Genomic DNA, 23,073 nt, shown 5'->3' on the forward strand with positions numbered 1-23,073 from the left:
TCTAAATGGTGAATAAAAACACATTTTCTAGAGTTCTTGGAAATCTGTGCACAATAAAGAAGAAATATTTCAGCGTATGAATACTTGGATTTATGCCTACAAAAGTTAAAAATTCAAAAAGACAGAAAGGTTTCAGGGCATCCTTAAAGAAAATCAGTATTTTCTCAGCTATCTTAATAGTCTGATGGCACAATGAACAACAAAAGAACAGTGTCAGTCAGTGAGAGAAATCTTAATTAAAGTTTTCATTAATGATAAAGAGATGACTGAGATCAGTCTACATGGCACTATAATCATAATATCTGCAGAAAAGCAGATATTATTTGAATAAAATGAATGGTTTATTCTATAAGAGGGTGATTTGTGAGACGAAAAGTTTAAGAAGCTGTAGCATAGAGAAACATTCTATATCAGTTGGTGTCAGATGTTACAAGGTTTTGTGAGCAAATAAATCTGAAGTTCTCTCAAAACTGTCAGCTCTTACAGGACTATTCATGCATCCTCAAAAATATTTATCACTTTTCCTCATAGAAATTAACTTTTTTCTGTTAGTAAAACTAACATACTACTACTCAGAAATAAAGCATTTGAAAAGCAGCACATTAATGTGCCTCAAAATTTTTTTTCTTTGCCTGACTAAGTTGCATTCGTAGAGTGAACACCCACTAACCCATCCACACAGTTGTCACCAGTACTGACTCAGTGTTTCAGCCACATTAGGGGAAATATTGATTCCCACAAGTTGGACGTAATTGTACACACTCAGCAGTAACTGCTCCACTCAGGAGTTAGCAGCCCACAGGTAGTAGACTTAGAGTCTTATAACAAATACTTTGTAAAAATGAACTTAGTTATTTTTCTCTTCTTAAGCCACATTTCTGTTTTACTCACTGGTCTTTTTCTTTCTTTCTTTTTTTTTAAGAGTATTTCTGAATAGTATTGAGAACATCCTGGTTTTTTTGTGTGTATTTATATATTTTTGTTGAAGTACAGTCAGTTTATAATGTGTCAATTTCTGTTGTACAGCATAATGCTTCAGTCATACTTGAACACACATATGCATTTTCATATTCTTTTGGTCTTTAGTAAATTATCTTATTAGATAAATTAAAGTTAGATGGTTTCAGGCCTCAAATCATACTCCTTTGTAAGGAAATATAATCCACAACAAATAAATTGTGTGTTAGTTTGAGTTCTCAGAATACATGGCAAACATTTCAAAACCTGCATATCAAAACTTATTTTCCTAAAAAACAAAAAGCATACTGTGGAATTCAGCTGATGAGGACTCAATTATCAGATGTAAACTTGGGCAAGTTAATGCTTTCTTTTTCAATTATGAAATGAGTGACAATAAAATCTATTTCATAATGCATGTAATGTACTTAAGATAGTGGCTGGCACATACTAAGAACGCAGAAGTTCAGTAAGCCATTTCTCTTGTTTGTCCGTATGTTGAATTCATAGACCTCAAAACTTAGAGTAACTCCTCTGTGAATGTTTCTGTAGCCCTTCAGAGAGGATTGACTTTCCTCTTCTTAATGCCTTCGCCACATCTACCTCTATTTTGAGACTTATAACACTATGCGCAGCTGTATTAATCAGGACTCTCTCAGTTCCATGAAAGAAATCTAACCAAAATTAATCAAAAAGTTTTACTGGCTAATGGAATGGAGACAAAAGGTAGGCGTGATTCAGGGTAGGAACTGAGGGTTCAAAATATCTCATCAGGGGTCTGTTTCTCAGTCTCTTGCTTCTGTTTCCTTCTGTGTGTTGACTTTTTTCTCAGAAGCTTTACATGTCAGACAAAATATATCTATGGGGTGCTCCAAGCCTGAACCATTAGAGCTCAACAGAGCTTCGTTCACATGCCCAGCCCTGGGCAATCACTGTAGCAGAGGGAGAAAATTCATTTCTCAGTCTACACCATATGTCCAGACCCCAAATGCAGAGATTAATAACTCCACCAGGACCACAGAGAGTAGGGAAGGGTGGTTCCTTAAATATAAAGGACAGAATTTTTACCAGCAAGAGTTAAGGGACACTGGGCAATCAGAAACAACAGATACTTGCTGAAGAAACGATTCTTTTGCTTTTAACCTAATGAACTTCTTGGGCATAGACACACTGCATTCATTTTATTGCCTCATCATCTAAAAGTAAGCACACTATATGTTTGTTAAATGGAAATAGGGGCTGCAATCTAAAATAAAACAGTAGTCCAAGGAGGCCTCACTGGGAAGATGATATTTGAGCAAAGACTTGAAGAACGTGGGGAACCACCATTGTATATGTCAAAGCTGAGAAACTGATGTCCCTTAATGTCCTTTTACTGTTCTAGGTTCCAGTCCCAGATACCATTTGCAGTTTGTTTCTATGTCATTTGGGTAAATAAATAAAAAAATAAGGATGTAGTAGTGAAAGAGTGAAAGGATGTAGGAGTGAAAGAGGACCATTGTCAGAATAATGCCTCTGAGCAAACAAGAGGAAATCAGGTTCAGATCCCAGAGGGAGAGATTAGCATTCGATGAAAACAAGCATAGTTTACCTATAATTAAAAGAAGGGTCGACAGAGCACAGATGAAACATGCAAGGGTGTGTGGTGGTGGAAGGCTGGGTTTGTTTTGATTGTGTATTAGTTTTCTATTGCTGTGTAGTAAATTATCACAAATTTAGCAACTTAAGACAACATATATTTTATTATCTCACAGTTCCCCTAAGTCAGGCTATCTGGCATGGCTTAACCTGCCTCTCTGTTCAGGGTCTCTGTTATTACGGTGTCAGCTGGTGCGGAAGACATGTCAAGTTCAGAGTCCTCTTCCCAGCTTATGTGGTCATTGGGTAAATTCATTTCCTTGAAGGTGCAAGCTCGTGGTGGTTTGCTTCTCTAGGCCAGCAAGAGAGTCTAATGCCTTCTGTCTCCAACATCTGGACTTAAGTCACCTGATTAGGTCAGCCCACCAAGGATGAGCTGCCTTTTGATTAACTCAAAGTCAACTGATTAGGGTTCTCAATTATATCCTCAAAATCCCATCACTGTTGCCATTTAATAACTTCAGAAATGATAACCCACTAACTTTGCCTTTTTCTGTTACAGGTAAATTCTGTTAGAGGTTGATTATGGGTTTTGCCCACTCACAAGGGAAGGGGATTTTCACAAGGGCATGGCTCACTGGGCTTCATCTTCAGTGGTTTCTACTTTCTAAGTAGGAAGCAAAACCAAAAATTGTTAGGACAGAGAAGGTAGCAGGGGTTTGAGGAAATGGGGAAGAGGATGAAATGTATCTAAGAATGGGTGTACCTTTTGGCTCTAAATAATCTCTTCAGGATTTACAGGGCTTCTCCAGCACGTGGTTTCCTAGGATAACTGCTGATCCAACCCAACCCTTACTAATTATTCTGAATGATATTTATGGGCCTTTGTCATAAATAGTAAGAATTAATTCTACTGTCCTTAAGATTTATTGATCTATGAGGAATTATGATTAATGGAGAAGTAAGGTTAATAGTCAACACACGGTCTTCTAAATCTTAATATTGACTGAAAGGCATGTCAGTATTTACTTTTTAAAAATTTGTGGTGCATGCTCTGTTTTAATAGCTGTGTTATATTTAGCAAAAATTTAGTGGAACGAGCACAGGGATTATGCAAATAACTCAGAAGCTATGACTATCTCAAACATTATACTGTTAGAGTAAATGACTAATTAAAAGTCTGTTTAACTGGGACACTTCTGCCACTATGTTAAATTGGCACAACAGCCTTACTTTTATGTAAGCAATGGAGCTTTTTTGTTTTGTTTGCTTTACAGAACTTCCCTAGATTGACTTTGTGTAAAAGTCTTATTAAAAAAGAATAACTTATGAAATAGAGCTAGTTTTATTTTTAATGCCTTAATGAACATACAGTGAAATTATATATGCTAATATTATTTAGCTACAACCATCAGATCATGGAACACATCTACAATCTTCTTGCGAGTAGCCCAAGAGGAACAGAAACCTCTGTGTAACACATCATTTTGTGTATGCAAAGCTTCATATGAATCTATCTTAAGTTCAACAGACTTTTAATTCACACCTACTCTGTGCCAGGCACTGGGAGTATAAAGGCAGAAAAGACACGCTCACTAATTAGGGCCAGACTTCAAAGCTACAGGGAATGCTGCATTTCATTAAATTTAATGTTGGATCTATGTATTTTTAAAAAACTTCTATATTTATTATGTTCTTTTTTTCTCTGTGTATATCATATTATTAAATGAAATCAAAGATATTCCCTACCCTCAAGGTACTTATAGTAGAAAGAAAGATACTCATGTGTGAAACTTCTCTCAGTACAAAGCAGTAGGTGCTACAAGTGTACTCTGAGTGCCAAACCTGGAAGTACCGGGAAAATGCTTCGTGTAGGGAAATATTATCAGATTAAGTTGACACTACAGTAGAATGACAGTTTGTTCAGCTCTGTCCCTACTCAACAGTGGGGATGTTGGCAACTTCCGTACTTACAGTTTTTTTGACTATAAAATAAGTAAAAGTTACCTTAGAGTGTTAGGTGAGTATTACAGGAAACAGCATGTACAACACTTATCACTGTGTTTGATACACATTAGCTACTTGTTAGAAGTATTTATTTCCTTTCTTCTTTTGTTTTTATGACCCATTCTCATGCTCCATCCAGCAGGAGTAAACTAAGTGAGAAACAATGGGAAAGACACCACCTGAAAAAAAAAAAAAAGCCCCCAAATCCTCATGAGATTGTATAATAACAAGTTTTGTTTGGTGACCCCTCTGAAGTATAATCTAAAGTATAATATTATTGTAGCAGAAATTTTGAGAAGAAAAGAACCAGGAGATAAGACTCACTGTATGTTTAGGACAACTTATATATTTTGTGAAGAAGTTCATTCTGTAGGTAGGCAATTGGGAGTCACTTAAAGGATCTGAAGCAAGAGAATGACCTAGACTCTGAGTCTAGAGACTGATTTGAAATAGACAGTACTGTAGGTATATAAAGTAGTTAAGAAGCCATAATAGGCCAAGTGAAAAATGATTATGTCCTGGCTATGATCAGAAATAGTACACACAGAGAAGAGCAGAAGTATTTAGGAAATATATAGGGGAAAAAGGAAGTAGTACTTAACGGTTGATGGGATTTAGGACATGAGAAGGTGTGATAAGGCAAAGAATAACCCCAGCTTTCTGGTTGCATGGCCTGAATGACAGCGTCATGTTCTGAGAGAATGACGAGAAAAGATGAGAAATTCTACTAGTGAAAGTACATTTGTCAGTCATATGGTGAAGGTATGATTAACTTTATAAAAAACTGCCAAATGGTTTTTGAAAGGTGAAATATTTTATACTACCCCTAGAAAAGTATGAGAGTTTTAGCATTGTCGGTAATTGTAATTTTAGCCATTTGTGTGACTGTGTAGTAGTACCGATTGTGGGTTTTTAAAAAATACATAGAAAATTCATCTGTTCTTTGTGTGTGCGTGTTGGCGGGGGAGTTGTATGGCTCTGTCAATTTTGGCAGATGAGCAGACTCAGGTAATCACTACCTTAGTCAGGGCACAGAATAGTTCCCTCATCTTCCAAATTACCTTGTGCTGCTCCTTTGTAGTCAACCTCCGTGCCTCCAACTCCTAAACCGTGATGACTACTAATCTATTCTGGCTGGAGTTTTGTCTTTTCCAGAATGTAGTGTAAATAGAATCATAAAATACAAAATCCTTGGAGGCTGACTTCTGTTACATAACATAATGCATTTGAGATTCATCCATGTGGTTGTATGTAGCAGTGTTTAGTTACTTATCATTGCCAAGCAATATTCTATTGTATGAATGTACCAGAGTTCATTTATCCTTTTACCCACATGCAGGACATTCGGGTTGTTCCCATTTTGTGTATAAAGTGACAGTAATGGCCAACGCTTGTTAAACATTACCATCTTCTAGGACTGTTGTAGGTACTTGCTTTGTATTAATATATTTAATATCCACAACAGTGTAATTTGAAAGGAAAAGACTTGAGTTATGAAACATTGAGTAGATGACAAATGTTAGTTTTAAGGTTGGTATGGTTTTATAGAATTCTTCCCCGCCCCCAGGCAGATTTTACATCTTAATTATAGAAATGCAGATGTTTCTTTCTCTTTTTTTGATGCTGTTGATAACATTAACAGGTAAACATTAACAGATAAATAGTGCTGATTACCAGTCTTAGCCATCATCCAACCCAACCCCCTTATTTTAGATATGGAAACTGGGCAGATCAGTTTTTGGTAAACATTTTGGTTTATTTTTTATTAATGGTGAGTTATGGTTATTACCAATTCAGCAAATAGAAATCTTTATATAAAATTCTAAGCTATATAACTAATTTCATTTTTCTTCCTGGAACTAATATATATTTAACTGACTCAAGTCCCTTTCATTTTGATTACTTATGAGAAAGGCTCTGTCATGGGTATAGCTGATTAGATACAAGGAATCAAGAAGTATAAACTGCATCACCTAAAACTTAATGCTTTATCAGTTAAAAACTAAGCATCTTGAAAGAAGAAAGCAACTTACTTAAGTGTATATCGCCTTCACCACTACATTATCTGGAAGAAAGTCAAGAAATATTTAATTAATGAATACCCAAAAAGAAATCAAGGGAGAACTGCTTGAGGGCCATCCTGCATATAGATGGACGGACAGATGGATAGATAGATGTATGACTGCTTTTAGTAAATGGTGCTTTGGCATGATTCTGTAATCACATACTATAAAGGTATTTATTAAAAAGTCTTATGAACTTTGATCTCGATGCATTATAGGGAAGGTGCTGATAAAGATATTGTTGTAGTATAGTATCCCCTTTATGAGAATCCTCAGAAGAAATTCCTCTTAACAGCAAAGCAGCTATCTTTTTCTTGAGAAATTTACTTGTGTCTTACACTATGGGCACTGCACAATGTGTACATGATTAGATGTCCTTTTTCACACTGGCTACTCAAAAGCTTAAATTTGTGGCCACCAGTATAGCAGTATATTTACCACATTATTCAGTTTTCATTTAGTGCTGGGCTCAGTAAGTGTATTTTTATTCCTGCTCTCCTTTTGAGACTGTATTGTCACATATTATGTATCCTAACAAATCATTAATATCCTTTTTGAAATAAAGCTGGTAAGAAGCCAGGTGAGTTGAGGCTCAGACAGACAGGAAGGCTGAACAGCAGGTAGGTGGGCAGAGGCAGGCAGGAGGCAAAAGGACAGAAAACAGGTTGCAGAAGTGGACACCAGAATTAAATGCAATTACCTATAGTTTTTTCCTACCTACTTGCTAGGCTTCAACAATGGATCCGTATCTAAAAAGCAACAGAATAAAAGCATTTCAGGTCCTTCTCAATAAATATAAATGAACTCAAATCAGCTACTCAACAGTAAATTCAGGAGGAATAATAGAGAAGACTGGCTAAGAGATATGCACCTAACTCACTTGTCTGGTGGTTTAATTTCTGATCGGACAAGACCTGGAGAAAGCTATCACATAATCAGAGCCACATGGATTAACTTTTACTGACTTGTCTTTTACTGTTATATACTTGGAATATATCCAATAATAATCACAATAACTAGTCATCTGAAATCCCTGTGAATGTTATAAAATGTTGAGGACATTTTTCGTAATACAGTTTTACATTCTTTACATCAGAGGTCAAAAACTAGTGACCAATGAGCTGGATCCAGCAAGCAAATATTTAAAAACTCTTTTGCAACATTTGCCAACAAATTTTAATTAGAAAAATTTACACACACGCAGGCATACATACTTCCTCATTTTAGGGACCCATAGCTGCAAAGGGGGCAACACTGACAAGAGCTGTTAGCAACTACTCCTATTAGGTGACAGTCGTCCACAGTCCCTAGGACTCTACAGGGTTTAAACCTAATGCATTTATTAATGTTGCCTGACAGTTTTGACCTTAGGTATAGTGCCTGTTTAAGATATGTATTTTAAAATGTATCGACAAGGTGAAGTTTGCCTTGCATAGGAACGGAGGTGCTTCTTTTCTGACAAGAGCCATATAACACCTTGTGTTTCAGTTCAGTACCAATGCAGTCGTCAGCCATACATGCTAGTACCGTATATGTACATCCTTTGTTAAATTCCGTTCTTATTTATATATTCATTGTTAATTATTTCTTATAAAAATGTCAAATCTTTTTTGCAGAGTCAGAGTACACATATTGTAAGAGGAAACATTACCTAAATTTTATTTTAAAATAACTCAAGTAAAAAAAATGACATGAGAAACATGTGCACTAAGGAAATATTTTATTTGAGGATTAAATTAAGACTTCAGCTACAAACCCATAATACTCATATAAGGAAAAATAAAATAGAATTTGAACTCAACTACTGTTTATATGATTGTCACCAACTATTTTGCTTATAAAAACGCCTCAAAAGTCAAGAGCATAATTTTCAAGAATGCACATTAAAGTATAACAGCAAATTTTCAAGTAAGAATTTAGCAATCAGATTTGCTGTTGACTTTACAGGAGTCAGATTAGACTGCTTCATTTTAATAATGGCTTAGTCTGCCACATGGATGTTTAGGTATTAAAAAATGATATATATAATGGCAGTACTCAATAAATATAAATTTAGTACATATAAACAAAAAAGTGGCTGCTAGTCATAAGTGACTGTGTTCAGAGATGTACATTTCTAAAATGTACTACATGTACTACAATTGAATTTCTTCTAAATATTTTTCTCTTTTTCATTTGATATTTTCAAGGTAAGGATAAAGTTTACATTGTTAGCCACTATAATCAAATTAACATGGTGCTATACAGTATTTTGAAAACGGCTTTTGTAAAACTGACTCAAAAATACTTTTGTGCACAGACATAATGTATTTTAGATGCCACTGAGTAGCTGAAGACTGCCCCTTTATTTTGTGTTGTTTAAAATGATTGTTTAGCTTTTTAACCTATTCTTTTAAAAAGTCAAATAAAAACACAAAAGCATGATGATATAATCATATACCATTAGCTGACTTGTTCACAGAATTATAGCTACCATGGTATATCATTCAGTATCATGAAATATTTATTTCAGTGGAATAGACTCAAAGGCTTTTTAAATTTATATAAAAAATTAACCATAAACAGAGAAATTTGAAGTACAATACATAAGATGCTTTAAATGAAGCCTAGAACATATAAAAAGTGCTAGTATGTTTCAACTTTAAGCAAATAATCATAGATCTAAAATTTACTAATTAATCTTAAATTATTTTATCTTTTGATATTATAAATACTAATTTTATAATAACAAAAGCTAATCACACTGAAATGTGTTCCCCCCTTCATTGATACCTGGAATATAACAGCACTGCGACTACATTCTTTGATTTGACTTAGGATGAATGAGTCTCTGTATGTAAAGCAACGTAGTATACCTGAATTCTTAAGAATAATAATCATACATTCAGCATACAATAACATTTAGCCTTTATGTGGATATATAACAAAGTCAGTATAAAATTTAAAGTATATTAAAAAAAAAAAAGAATATCTATCTAAGCCAAAAAACTTTTTGGCTTGGTGTTTCATTTTGAAATTGTAAATGTTTATGACCAGTTAAATTTCAGTTATTTTTATAAAGTATTGCTTCTACGCAGTGGGACATGAGACTGTTCAACCTTTATTTAAATCTCAAATTAAGACTTTTAAGGACTGTTTCTGTAGGCACTATATAAGGAGCAGTCACTGTGTTTAAACTGAGTAACTGATCAGTTTCAAGAAGTGTTTAGTTATGAACTTGGTAGGTTCTCTGGTGGCTTGTTACTTTTGTTTTAGGGGAAGATAAATTTCCTAAAGAATCTAAACTTTTTATGAGTCAAATGGTATAAGGCAGCTGTAATACATACCTGAGGAAGATTGTGGAAGCATTCCTCCCTATTCCTTCTAATAACTTTTATGATAGTCAAATAATTATAAATCAGTTAATTATCATGAGATGTGACTCCAAACATTCTTCCATTGAGAATAACTTTCCGAAATGAGAACCTATCTTATCTTTCTTAGAAATCTGGCTGTTTGGGGTAATGTGTTGGGAACTCCAGCAAAGCTCAGAGGCAAAGTTTGCTGTCACAGATGATCTATGTCTGCAGTGGGAGCTGGAGAGACAATGGTGTCCATATTGAGGATTTAGTTATCTTGTTTTTATGAAATAGTTCTAAGATTCAGAGAAAGTGAATAAAATTTACTGTCATGCTGGGCTCAAACATATGACATACGCAATGCCAAAAATTCCTGTGTGGTAGATATTTCTCTAACTAAACTTTAATAAAATATGGTATGTTATAAACAATTATTAGGTATGACATATTTAGAATTTATCCCTAAGATAATATATAGTGGCTCACTGGATGTAAGGAAAAAAAAATCCACAGGTTATAAATGTATGAGTGTTCCTATGAAAATGCTTGGTTATAACATTATAGTGATTTATTCTTATAATTTCCCATGGCCTGAGCATTCTGAGTAATGGCAAATTCTTAAGTTACAGATAAGTTTAACATTAATCATGCCTCTTTACAAAGCCATGATAGTGAAATCTATTTTTAAACAGTGCTTTTGAAATAAACTGATGAGTGTCTTTATACTCTGAACATTAATATATATATTGTTTAGTATTTCCCTATTGTTTACCTTTAGTGAATTAAATATCTAAATAATATTCATGTAATAGCATATTAGACTTTTTACTATAGTTCTAATTACAAATATTAACTATATGATACAGTGCTTTTTATTCTTTAGAAATTAAACATTCATTTTAGCATTCAGATGATTACTTCATCACATTATGACAACTGATCACAAATCTTTACCCTGATTGATAGGTAACATTACCATTTTTAGATGGGGATATTATTGTATATATTTCAAAGACAGTACTTTAAATTAAATTCAGGTATTATTTCCATCATTAGGTATTTAAACCCACTTAGTCAAACTTCAGGAATGAATTTAAGATGCAAAGGAATTTTCATTTCCATGTCTTTAAAATTGAAAATGCTTAGTAAGTTTTCTCCATTAATGTTAGTAAAAAATAGCTTAAAATCTTAAAAGGCAATCTAATGATAGTATCAACTTTTTCTTATCTAACAGTGGGGCTCTAATTAACATTAAATTTAAAAACATGCATAATAACAAGTTAAAGATTGACTTTAAAAACAACATTTGGGGCATTATATTTTCATAATAACAACTGTGAAATTGAGAAGTAGCTGTAAATATTAGACATGCAAAACAGCATGCTATATAGCTCACCAAAAATGTGCAGATGATTAGGTATACTGTGCTGCAGAAAGCAGGTCTTCCTCACATAATATGGTTCACAGTAAGGCAAAAGGCATATGATTTTACTTTTCTTAAGAATTATCATTGGAGAGTTATCCAAAGTCTGAACACTAACAAATTTAACATAGTTGACTGGATCATTTGGAAAAAAAGAACATGTACATTATCTTTCAGGTCTTTTTTTTCTTCAACACACACCAAATATACACACGATCCTGTTTCTTTGGGCCCAGAACACAGTAGGATTTAACTGTGTGCTACTTTAGGGAACACAAGCAATTATCTAATGTGGAATAAAAAGAGCTATCAAAGCAGGATTTCAATTTCAGTCAGAAATTCAGCAAGTTATGCTACAAGGAATGTTATTTGCACAACTTTTCTCTCAGATATTTTCTCAGTGCAACACTGTGTAAGGTGGCAATCATAATATTACTATCTCTAATAAAAATAATCTGCACATTTTTAGAGGTGATAGTAGTAGCATATTGACAGTTTTCTTTCTGTAACTCAAAACAAAAGGAATGTCTTGAAATTAGGTGATTTCTATAGTTATTAAACTTTAATCAGTGCATTAAAAAAGAGGTAGCTGGGGATCTAATGCATAAGCTGCTCTTTCCTTCCTGTATTTTTCAGACCATTTACGAGTTAGCTCTAGATAAAGGCTTGGTTTATGAGGCCGGTAATCCAGGTATACAGTATTACTAGTTCTTTTGGGAACAGCCTTTTCAATCTGAGTTCCTTCATGCCACTCATTAAAAGAGGTGATGGAAATTATACTGGGTTGGGCTTGGAGTGCAGCACTCAGAGCGGTCTCGTAGTATTTCCCATTGATTCGGTTGCGAGTATTCTGAGTGTTCCATGGACGGATGCTGGTATCTATGTATCCTGGGCCCACACTTGGGATAAATATCAGGTTGTACTGATCACAAAAATATTTTAGCTTAGCCCAGTTCTCATATGATGAGCCATAAGTAAAGCCATTTGTGGCAAAATATGTGTAAATTCCATCAAAACCACCTCGAAGAATTTCATATCTATGTTTGCTGTCCACTAGAAGTGCAATAAATAATGCATCATAAGGAGAATTGCGAATGCTCCGAGACCCTGAGCTGGTTAACAAATTGGCCCATTTTTCAGGAGTTGTGATATAGGAATCATAGACATAAAACATTGGAAGAGCTTTGCCAGTCTCAGTCTTATACCTATAAAAGGCTGGGTGATTTCCATATCTAGAATACAAACATAGGTAAAAAGCAAAGTGAATATACGTAACTCATTTGCTATAGACAATTGTTTATGTATTGAAAATGAAGGTAATCAGTACAGTTTAAGCACTTTGTTCACCTTCTTTGATGAATTAGCTCTAAGTGTAACATTACAAATGCATTTTTAATTTTACACATTGGGAAATGAGATACTGGATACATTAAGACATTACCAAACAAGGAAGTAATTATCTTATGGTTTAGAAATGATGAGTAACAATAAAAAGCCTACTTTCTACATAAAAATACCACTTTTTTTGTATAAGTGATAAATGTCCCACTGTTGATGACATGTTTGTTTGTAAGAGTATGGCATCTGTCACAGACTATTAGTGAAACCGTAGTAATAAATTCTTTCCTTGTGATCATACTAAATATAAATGAAAACATTAGATGTGGGTGCACCACTATAAAAGCAGTTCACATTTCATACGCTGAACGTCCTTTTAAAAAGATAACTAGATACTCATAAGATTTACAGAATTTCAATTTAAAATGTCAGATAACAGAATCATAGTCTAATAAAACAATAAAAACAGCAACCTTTAACTGCATTATAAGGAAATTCAGAAACGTTCCTTAAAATGATTGCAATGTTCACTATCATTCAAATCTAAATATACTTGTAATAGTAATTATAGCATAAAAGGAACTCACTTATCTATAATGTATTTGACATTTGTGTACATGTTTTGCTCATCTCGATTCTTATATGGTTCAATGTGAAAAGTAACCTAAAACAAAAAAACACTGATTAGAGAAAAAATTATGGGATATGCTTTCATTTTTACGTATTTTTAATAAACTGACCAATTTAATAACTTCAAGATGAATACGTACCTAATAGTAATAAGAAAGCTTTCTCTGTTAAATAATATCCTAAATATTTTATACTTTTTAACTTCAGTTAATTAACTTCAGTTAATTTTCTCAACTCTGTAAGGTAGTTACTATTAGAATCTTCATTTTCTATATGAAGCAGTAACAGTTTAGGTTCGTGACCTGTCACCTAGCCAGCTGGAGGCAATATGAGCAATCTGAATTCAAAGCTCAAATGTTCAACCCGTGTGCAATAATACTTCTTCCTATGTGCTTATTCTTTTTAAAGAATAAATAGGGATATATTCTGTTTTTAGACATAACCTTCTTTAAGGCAAAACGAAACATGGTCTAGAAAAACCTGGCTTCTTTTTTCAGCTGTGAACATTAAGTTTACATTTAGATGGAATCAATAGCAAATATCACGAAGTGACAAATTCCCCAGTACCATTAAAATAGCACTTTACAAAATAATCTGCATTTACTATATACTATTATTCAAACAATTTATAACCAAATTACTTAAAAAATCTAGTACTGTTAACAATCATTTTTAGACTGCTTGTTAGTGATGTGGTTTATATATCTCTACCATAATAGTAGAAAGCCGTAACCAAAAATATTTTAAAAATACTGTACACAGAAAATTCCATTTCTTAACATAAATTATATATCAAGAAAAACTGGCTAGCAAAACCATTTTGTCATTTCTAACTAGTGGGGTAGATTGTCGTTTAAGGGAAGTATCATATACACTAAGATCTGCAAAACAAATACAAGAAACCATTAAAAATCTTTATGGCAATCTAATAAACTTATTGATATTATTTTAATTTTAGAGTTTGGTTTCTATGAAGCATGTATGGAATTACAGACTCCTATGCTACTGCAATATAAAATGCCTTTGTTTTCAACCACCCAGTTAAAGTGAAATGTATTTTACATTAATCAGTGCTACTAGGCTTCACAGAATTAATTTTAAAGTCAGACAGCATTTAGTGAGACTATCATTCCATACTTTTAATAAAATGAGATTTCAGTAATATTATGCATGAAAAGTTTTAGTAATAACAAAGGTCAATTCCATTTCTGCAGTATATTGTACGTACTGCTAGGGCAGTTAGATTTTGCAGTAGCTCTAGCATTTGCTTTTTAACTTCAATTGAAAGAAAATTTGCAAGGGTATAGGTATTTTCATACTCTTACATAATCTTGGGTAATCTTTTAGATGCAACATTATATTTTCTAAGTACGTTTCCATTTTATATATAAAGGACACCATATTTAAGCAAATATCCTATGTTGAAATAAATTTACTTTTAAAGTTGCAGAGTATAAATGGCACCCTTTTGTAAAGTGCAGTGCAATATAGTTATAATAATTCAAAAGCCATTATTGATAAATACATAACATTTAAAATATATAACATTTAAAAATTTCCCTCATATATTCCTAACTTCTTAATTATAATATTTGTAGGCTTAATTAATATGATGTAGTCACCATTTCACTATTCCATTTGGAAAAATCTATTAGACCAATACTATGACTTTAAAAATGATAGAATACTATATATAAAATCAAATGTTTGCATTATCTTTAGATGCAGGAGAGTTATATAAATGTTCCCTCATTTCATGCTTCTAATTTTGACCATGACCGTCTCTTCTTTAACCTGCACCTAAAGTGAACTGTCTGAAGTGAAAACCTGATGATACCAGAGAGAGGTATCAGCAACATGATGGCCAAAAATGTTCCTCCTATTTATTCCTTTTTAAATCAATGAATTAGACACTCATCCATGAACAAAAGTACCTCTGCGGTGTTTTGGGACCTCATATCTTACTCCAAGGAACCCGGGAGTTGTCATATCCACCATGAAGCTGGTAAGAGACAAATAAACCTGTTCTAGCTGGGGTAAACAAAAGGGCCAGGCAAAAACTGGGTGAATGAACACCCAGGCAGGCACTCACACAAAAGACAGAGAACTTGCAGAATTCTAGTCTTCCCAAAGAGAGACTCCAGCACATAAGTGAAGACAGAAAAAGAAAAACATCAAGTTTGGTGGAGGCAGGGGCAGTAGGGAAACTTTCCTGGCACCATGCCTCTGCCCAAGGCAACACTTAAAAGGGAGGATTTACCTGGTGGAGGAGACCTGTCCTGCAGGGGAAAAGGAAAGCAGTGACTGCCCAGCTCTCCCAGCTGGAGGAAGGGGCTGGAGGTATCTGTTCTCTCCACTAGCACTTGGACTACTAAAATGGGAGTTTTAAAGCTGGGGGGGAAGGAGAATATTAGGAAACATGCAGGTGAGAACCTCGACTGGTGGTAAAGGGATTGTTTTTTGCAGATGACCACCAAGGAGCCACTGGGCTCACCCTACTGGATCTGTGGGCACCCCAACACACCCAGTGTTAAACCCAAACTTTCCCCCACTCTATGTGGGCCCCCAGCTGCCGCTGCAAAATGAAGCTCTAGTAGACTGACACCATACTCAGAAGCCTCTCTTTTGTCTTCCCAAAGGTTACAAAGGTTCAAAATTCACCCAACAGAGGGAGCAAGAAGCTGCAGCAGGTACAAATTCACAAAAACAGGGAAAAATCAGATAACATCAACATTATGGAATATAACATACCATCTGCTGAAGGCAATAAGAGTTAAGGTATCTACTTATCTTAAAAACAATGCACATCTAAAAAGAATATGAAAAATCATATCATGGAGACATGGCATCACATAAAAATTACGTATTTCTAGTAATCAAGTGCAAAGGCACAGAATACTGCAGTTTATCTGATAAAGAATTGAAAAGAGGTGTTATGAAGAAACTCAACAGGTTACAAGAAAACTCAGAAAGACAATTCAATAAAGTCAGGACTAAAATATAGGAACACAATGATTCTCTATTAACGAGAAAGAAATGATAAAAAAGAACCAAATAAAAATTGTGGAGCTGGAGAGCATGCAATAGAGAGAATATGTAGCAGAGCATATGAGGTAAGAATAACCTACTTGGAGGCTAGAAATTTTTAAGTAACACAAAAGAGGAGGGGGAACTTAAAAAAAGAGCAAAGAGAGCCTATGTGATCTATGGATATCTATCAAAAGACAAATATCAGGATAATCAGGATTCCAGACAGAGAGGAGGGAGGGGCAAGGAGATAATTTAAACAAATAATAGCTGAGAACTTTCAAAACCTAAGGAACGACTTGGACATACAAGTCTATAAAGTTAATAGATCATCCTATTATCTCAATGCAAAAAGACATCTAAGACATTAAAGGCAGACACAGGAAAAAAAAAAAAAAAAAGAGGAATCTACAAAGGACCACCATTAGGCTATCAGCAGATTTCTCTACAGATTCAGGCCAGGGGACAGTAGAATGACATATGACATAAAGAGTTGAAAGACAGAAATGGCCAACCAAGAATACTCTATCTAGCAAAGTTATCCTTCAGATATGAAGGAGCTTTCCCAAACAAAATCTGAAGGAGTTAATCATGACTAGATCTATCTGTCTTGCAAGAAATGCTGAAAGTAGTTCAGGGTGAAATGAAAACAGGCTAATAAATCACATGAATACATACAAAATTAAACAATATGCTGGTAAAGATGAGAAATATGCAGTCAGAAAACTGTAACTCTGTAGTAGGATGGTGGTTTAACTATTTAATTATAGTATAAAGGTTAAATGAATGAGTAGGAAAAATACCTGGCTACTAAAATTTGTTAATATGCAATAAAAAAGAGGTAAATTGTGACATCAATATATGAAAGGGAAGAGCAAAATGGTGGAGACTTTAGGATTAAAGGTAAGTTTCTATCAGCCTAAAATGGATTGTTTAATCTGTAAGATGTTTTATGTAGCCCTCTTTGGTAACGACAAAGCAGAAACCTGTAGCAGATCTACAAAAGACAAAAAGAGGGAAAAAGAAATCATGGAAATACAAAATCAGAATACAGTTAATAAGATTACATGTTAATGATTACTCTGAATGTAAATGGACTGAATTCACCAGTCAAAAGGCACATGGCTGGATGGGTGGAAAAAAACAAGACCAAACTAAATGGTGTTATCAAGAGATTCAGTGAAGCTTTAAGGATGCACATATACTCAACGAGAAAGGATGGGAAAGATACTACATACAGATGGAAACTTCAATAGAACATAAATTTCAGATTAAATGAGAAGTTAATTTTTTTATGGAAATGTTTCCATGTGTATAGCAGTGATGCTGTATTTTAAAATTATTTTTGTGTTTCTTCTGGTTATTTTCTTCCATATCAACAGATCTTTATAATCATTGTACTTATGCTGATTACTGTTAATTTTCTTATTGTCTAAGTGATTGTCCAATATCTTTATTTCTCTGTAGTTTTACTTTATAACTTTGTTAAAATAAATCTCTCTCTTCTATTAGGAAAAATAAAATGGCTCTGGTTCAAGAGGGTGATGTAGGAAGATCTTGAACCTACCTCCTTCCCTAGACAACCAAATCTACAGCCATAAATGGAACAATTTCCTCTGAAAAGAAACTGGTAGAGTGACCCCATCATGTCTGGCAAACAAGAGGGAAACCACATCAAAATGAAAAAAGGCTGAGACAATCTTGCTATAAACCCCATCCCTACCAGTGACACATGATCAGGAGGGAGCTCAGAACCCAGAGTTTTCCCCCTGAAGAATAAAGGGTTTGTATCCCACATTTGGCATACCAGCTTCTAAAACCAGCACCTGAAAGATGAGTCCCCAACACACCTGGCTTTGCAGACACAAAGGGCTGTAGCTCTTAAAGGGCTTGCATGCAGACTCATCCATCCCAGGGACCAGTGCAGAAGCAGTCCTTTCAAAAGTACCCAAATTTTATGTAAAAGTCACTTGCTAATTTTAAAGTAGTGGTTGAGAGGCAAGGACCTGCTGGGATATTCCATGGGGAAGGAGACTGGAGGGCTCTATTTACTCATTCACCCTCTGCTTGCAGGTGTCATTTTTTAACTTTCTTCCTTTTTATCTTTTTTTTAAGCAGGTGCCATCTTTGCACCCCATCAGCCTCACTCTGGGCAATGGGTGTCATCTTCTAGCTCTCCCTCTGTCACGCTCAAGAGCACCAGTATTTCCCAAAGAGGAGCTTTTACATGTCTGGTGACCTAGATTTTGTGGCTGCCACAAAGGGACAATTGATCATGTGGCTCTGGAGGCCAAGGGAGCTTGTGTTCCTGGGTCCCATGGGACTGTAACAGAGAGACAGTTCATGGCAGACTGCCACTCCCATGGCACTGTACAGACATCTAACTGGAACATACCCACACTCTTTCTGAGAAAGACGTCTATTGGTGCTCTGGCCTGAGGGGCAGACTTCTGGTTTTGCATACTTATAGGAGCCTATGGAGGTCCCTGTGGGGAATGGAGGCAGTGGGCACAATCTGCACTCTCTCTGCCTCACTCCAGGTCAGTTATCTTCAGGAACGTAGACAAAGGAAACATAGCCTTAGATCCTTAGCTGGTGCTCTGCTTTTTTCAGCTTGCCAGCAGATACCTCTTTATCACTTGGCACTTGTGGCCAGGGGGGCTTCAGGTTTACCACAATTCTAGAGTCTACAGAGGTGCTCAGGGCACATAGGTCAGAGAATGCCATCTTTGTGCTCTCCCTCTACCTCACTACAGCTCACTGGTATCTACCAGAAAAGAACTTACACTCAACTGGAGCCCCCAGTTTTCACCACTGCCACCCAGCAAACACCTCCAGATCACCTGGCTCTGGTGGCCAGCAGGGTTTATACTGTAATCCTACAGGACGAAATATATTTGCACTTGCTAAAATCTGCTGCCTCAGGGTCTGACTTCATATCAGCCTGAATAGAGGTGCTACCTGAGATCCTCCCCTTAAAGACACTGACTGGTCTTGGCATACCTTCAACTACTATGAGGTAGTAAAAAAAAAAAAAAAAAAAACTAGGCTGTTTGGACAAACAGAGAGGTTTGAGACAACCAAGAGCTAGGGCAGGGTTGAATGACAAGGTTCATCTTATGCAGAAGGCCAGTGCTTCGAGACAGAAGTGTTTCATCAAATGCAAAGAAACCAAAACAGAGTCAAACAAAATGAAAAAACAGAGGAATATGTTCCAAATGAAAGAAAAGATAGTATCTCAGGAAAAAAAAAAAAACTTAACAAAACAGAGATAACTAACCTGATAGAGCTAAAGTAATGGTAATAAAAATGCTAACCAAATTCAAGAAAAGAATGGTTGAACACAGAATGTCAACAAAGATAGAAAATACAAGAAGGAGGTCACAGAGCTAAATAATACAATAACTGTACTGGAAAATGCACTAGAAGGGTTCAAAGCATACTAGAAGCAGAAGAAAAGATCACTGAACTTGAAGACAGGGCAAGAGGCACTCACCCAATCAGAGAAGCAAAAATTGAAAAACAGTGAAGATAGGTTAAGGGACTTCTGGAACACTTATAATGTGAATGCTAGTTAGCTTGATGTTGTCCTCTAAGGAGCAGAGAAAGCGGCAGAAAACTTAATTGGAGACGTACTGACTAAAAAATTCCCTATCCTGGGGAAGAAAATACATTTAGATTAAGGAAGCCCAGAGAGTTCCAAATAAAATTAACCCAAAGAGACCCACACCAAGACACATTATGATTAAAATGTCACAATTAAACGTAAGAACCCAGACATACTCAAATAAATAGGTACAATAGGTAAAGGACAGCCTCTTCAATAAATGGTGTTAGGAAAAATGGACAGCCAAGATGCAAAATAATGAAACTGGATCACTATTTTACACCATAATTTAAACAAATTCTAAAAAATTTATCAAAGACTTGAATGTAAGACTGGAAACCATAAAACTTCTAGAAGAAAACATAGGTGGTAAGTTCACTGACACAGGTCTTGGCAATGATATTTTTGGATTTGACACCAAAATCAAAGGCAACAAAAGCAAAAATAAACAAGTGGGACTATATCTAACTGAAAAGCTCTGTACAGCAGAGCAAACCATCAACAAATAAAAAGGCAATGGAAGAAAACATTTGCATATCATATATCTGATAAGGGGCTAATATCCCAAGTGTATAAAGAACTCCTCCAATTCAGTAGCAAAAAGGAAAAAAAAAAAAAATCCTACTAAAAGTGGGCAGAGGATCTGGGCAGTCTCTGAATAGACATTTTTTCCAAAGAATACAAAAAAAGGCCAACAAACACATGAAAAGTTGCTCAAAATCACTACTCATCAGCGAAATGCAAATTAAAACCACAATGAACTATCATTTCATGTATATCAGAATGACTATTATCAAAAAGATAAAAAATAAGAAGTGTTGCCATACATGTAGAGAAAAGGAAACACTTTTGCATTGTTGGTGGCAATGTTAACTGGTATGGCCACTATGTAAAACAACAGGAAGGACTATCATACAATCAGGCAATTCCACTACTGTCTGTCTATTTGAAGAAGACAAAAACAGTACTTCAAGAAAATACAAACATTCTAATGGTCAGTGCATCACTATTTACACAGCCAACACATGGAAACAACCCAATGTCCATCGGCACATGAATGATTTAAAAAATGCATTGTATGTGTGTATCTATACAGTATATTCCACCATAAAAAATAATGAAATCTTGCCATTCGCAACAGCATGAATGGACGGACCTGAGGGCATTATGCTAACTGAAATAAGTCAGAAAGAAAAAAGACAAATACCATACCATCTCACTTACATGTGGAAAAGACAACAATAAAAAAACAAGCTCTTAGAAATACACAACAAACTGGTGGTTGCCAGAAGCTGGGGGTGGGATGTGGGCAAAGGTGTTCAAAACATACAAATTTCCAGTTGTAAAATAAATATATCATGGAGGTACAATATCCATGGTGGTGTAGTTCATAATACTGCATTAGCATATTTGCAAATACTTGAGAGAACAGATCTTAAAAGTTCTTATCACAAGAAAAAAAATTCTGAAACTATGTATGGTGATGGGTGTTAAGATTTATCATGTTGGTCATTTCACAGTATACCTAAATGTCAAATCTTTACCTTATATACCTGAAACTAATATATTAGGTGTCAATTATACTTAAAAAGTATAAAATTAAAGAATATCTCAAGTGAAAAATGGAAACATAACATACACAATCATGGGATATTGCAAAAGCAGTACTGAGAGTATGAAATGCATATATTAAGAAATAAAGACTGCAAATATGTCCACCAAGACTGAATCAAGAAGAAACTGACCATTTGAACAAACTGATCACTAGAAATGAAATCGAATTAGCAATAAAAAACCTCCCTACAAATAAAAGTCCAGGACCGGACGGCTTCACCAGGGAATTCTACCAATCATACAAAGAACTCATACCAGTCCTTCTCAAACTCTTCCAGAAATTTGAAAAGGAGGGAATACTCCCAAACTCATTCCATGAAGCCACCATCACCCTGATACCAAAACCAGGCAAAGACACTACCAAAAAAGAGAATTACAGGCCAATATCACTGATGAACATAGACGCCAAAATCCTCACCAAAATATTAGCAAATAGAATCCAACAGCACATAAAGATTATACATCATGACCGAGTGGGGTTCCTCCCAGGCACACAAGGGTGGTTTAACATACGCAAATCCATCAATGTAATACATCACGTCAACAAGAGAAAGGACAAAAACCACATGATCATCTTAATAGATGCAGAAAAAGCATTTGATAAAATTCAACACCCATTTATGATAAAAACTCTCACCAAAGTGGGTATAGAGGGAACATATCTCAACATAATAAAAGCTATATATGACACTCCTACAGCCAGCGTAGTACTCAATGGTGAAAAACTCAAAAGCTTCCCACTAAAATCTGGGACAAGACAAGGATGCCCACTATCACCACTCCTATTCAACATAGTCCTTGGAAGTCCTAGCCACAGCAATCAGGCAAGAGAGGAAATAAAAGGGATCCAAATTGGAAAAGAAGAGGTAAAGGTGTCACTATATGTCGACGATACATAGAAAACCCTAAAAGGTCCACCCAAAAACTACTAGAGCTGATTGAGGAATTCTGCAAGGTAGCAGGTTACAAGATAAAAGTTAAAAAATCAGTGGCATTTCTCTACACTAATGATGAATTAACAGAAAAAGAAAGTAAAGAAACAATCCCCTTTAAAATAGCACCCAAAGTAATAAAATACCTAGGAATAAATCTAACCAAGGAGGTGAAAGAATTATACACAGAAAACTATAAACCACTGATGAAGGAAATTAAAGAAGACTTTAAAAACTGGAAAGATATCCCATGCTCTTGGATTGGAAGAATCAATATTGTTAAAATGGTCACACTGCATGAGGCAATCTACAGATTTAATGCAATCCCTATCAAATTACCCAGGACATACTTCACAGAACTAGAGCAAATCATAATAAAATTTATATGGAACCATCAAAGACCTAGAATTGCCAAAGCATTACTGAAGAGAAAGAAAGAGGCTGGAGAAATAACTCTCCCAGACTTCAGACAATACTATAGAGCTACAGTCATCAAGACAGCATGGTATTGGTACAAAAACAGACATATAGACCAATGGAACAGAATAGAGAGCCCAGA

The 23,073-nt window shown here is 35.1% G+C and overlaps 1 protein-coding gene across 3 annotated transcripts in view; it reads right to left on the bottom strand.

The window, feature by feature from the left end:
* Positions 1-8,308: 8,308 nt before the first annotated feature.
* The window catches only part of MANEA (mannosidase endo-alpha), a 60,336-nt gene continuing 45,571 nt past the window's right edge, over positions 8,309-23,073 (bottom strand). For 2 of the 3 annotated variants that reach the window (XM_032484429.1, XM_032484428.1), the window contains 2 exons: positions 13,292-13,368; positions 8,309-12,598 (listed from right to left, as the gene is read on the bottom strand). In XM_032484429.1, coding sequence (XP_032340320.1) covers positions 11,941-12,598; positions 13,292-13,368 — 735 coding nt within the window. In that variant the 3' untranslated portion in view covers positions 8,309-11,940. The remainder of the gene's footprint in view (positions 12,599-13,291; positions 13,369-23,073) is intronic. The other variant, XM_006187244.3, reaches the window with a different exon arrangement.

The sequence above is a fragment of the Camelus ferus genome, chromosome 8 (assembly GCF_009834535.1).
Source record: "Camelus ferus isolate YT-003-E chromosome 8, BCGSAC_Cfer_1.0, whole genome shotgun sequence".
NCBI lineage: Eukaryota > Metazoa > Chordata > Mammalia > Artiodactyla > Camelidae > Camelus > Camelus ferus.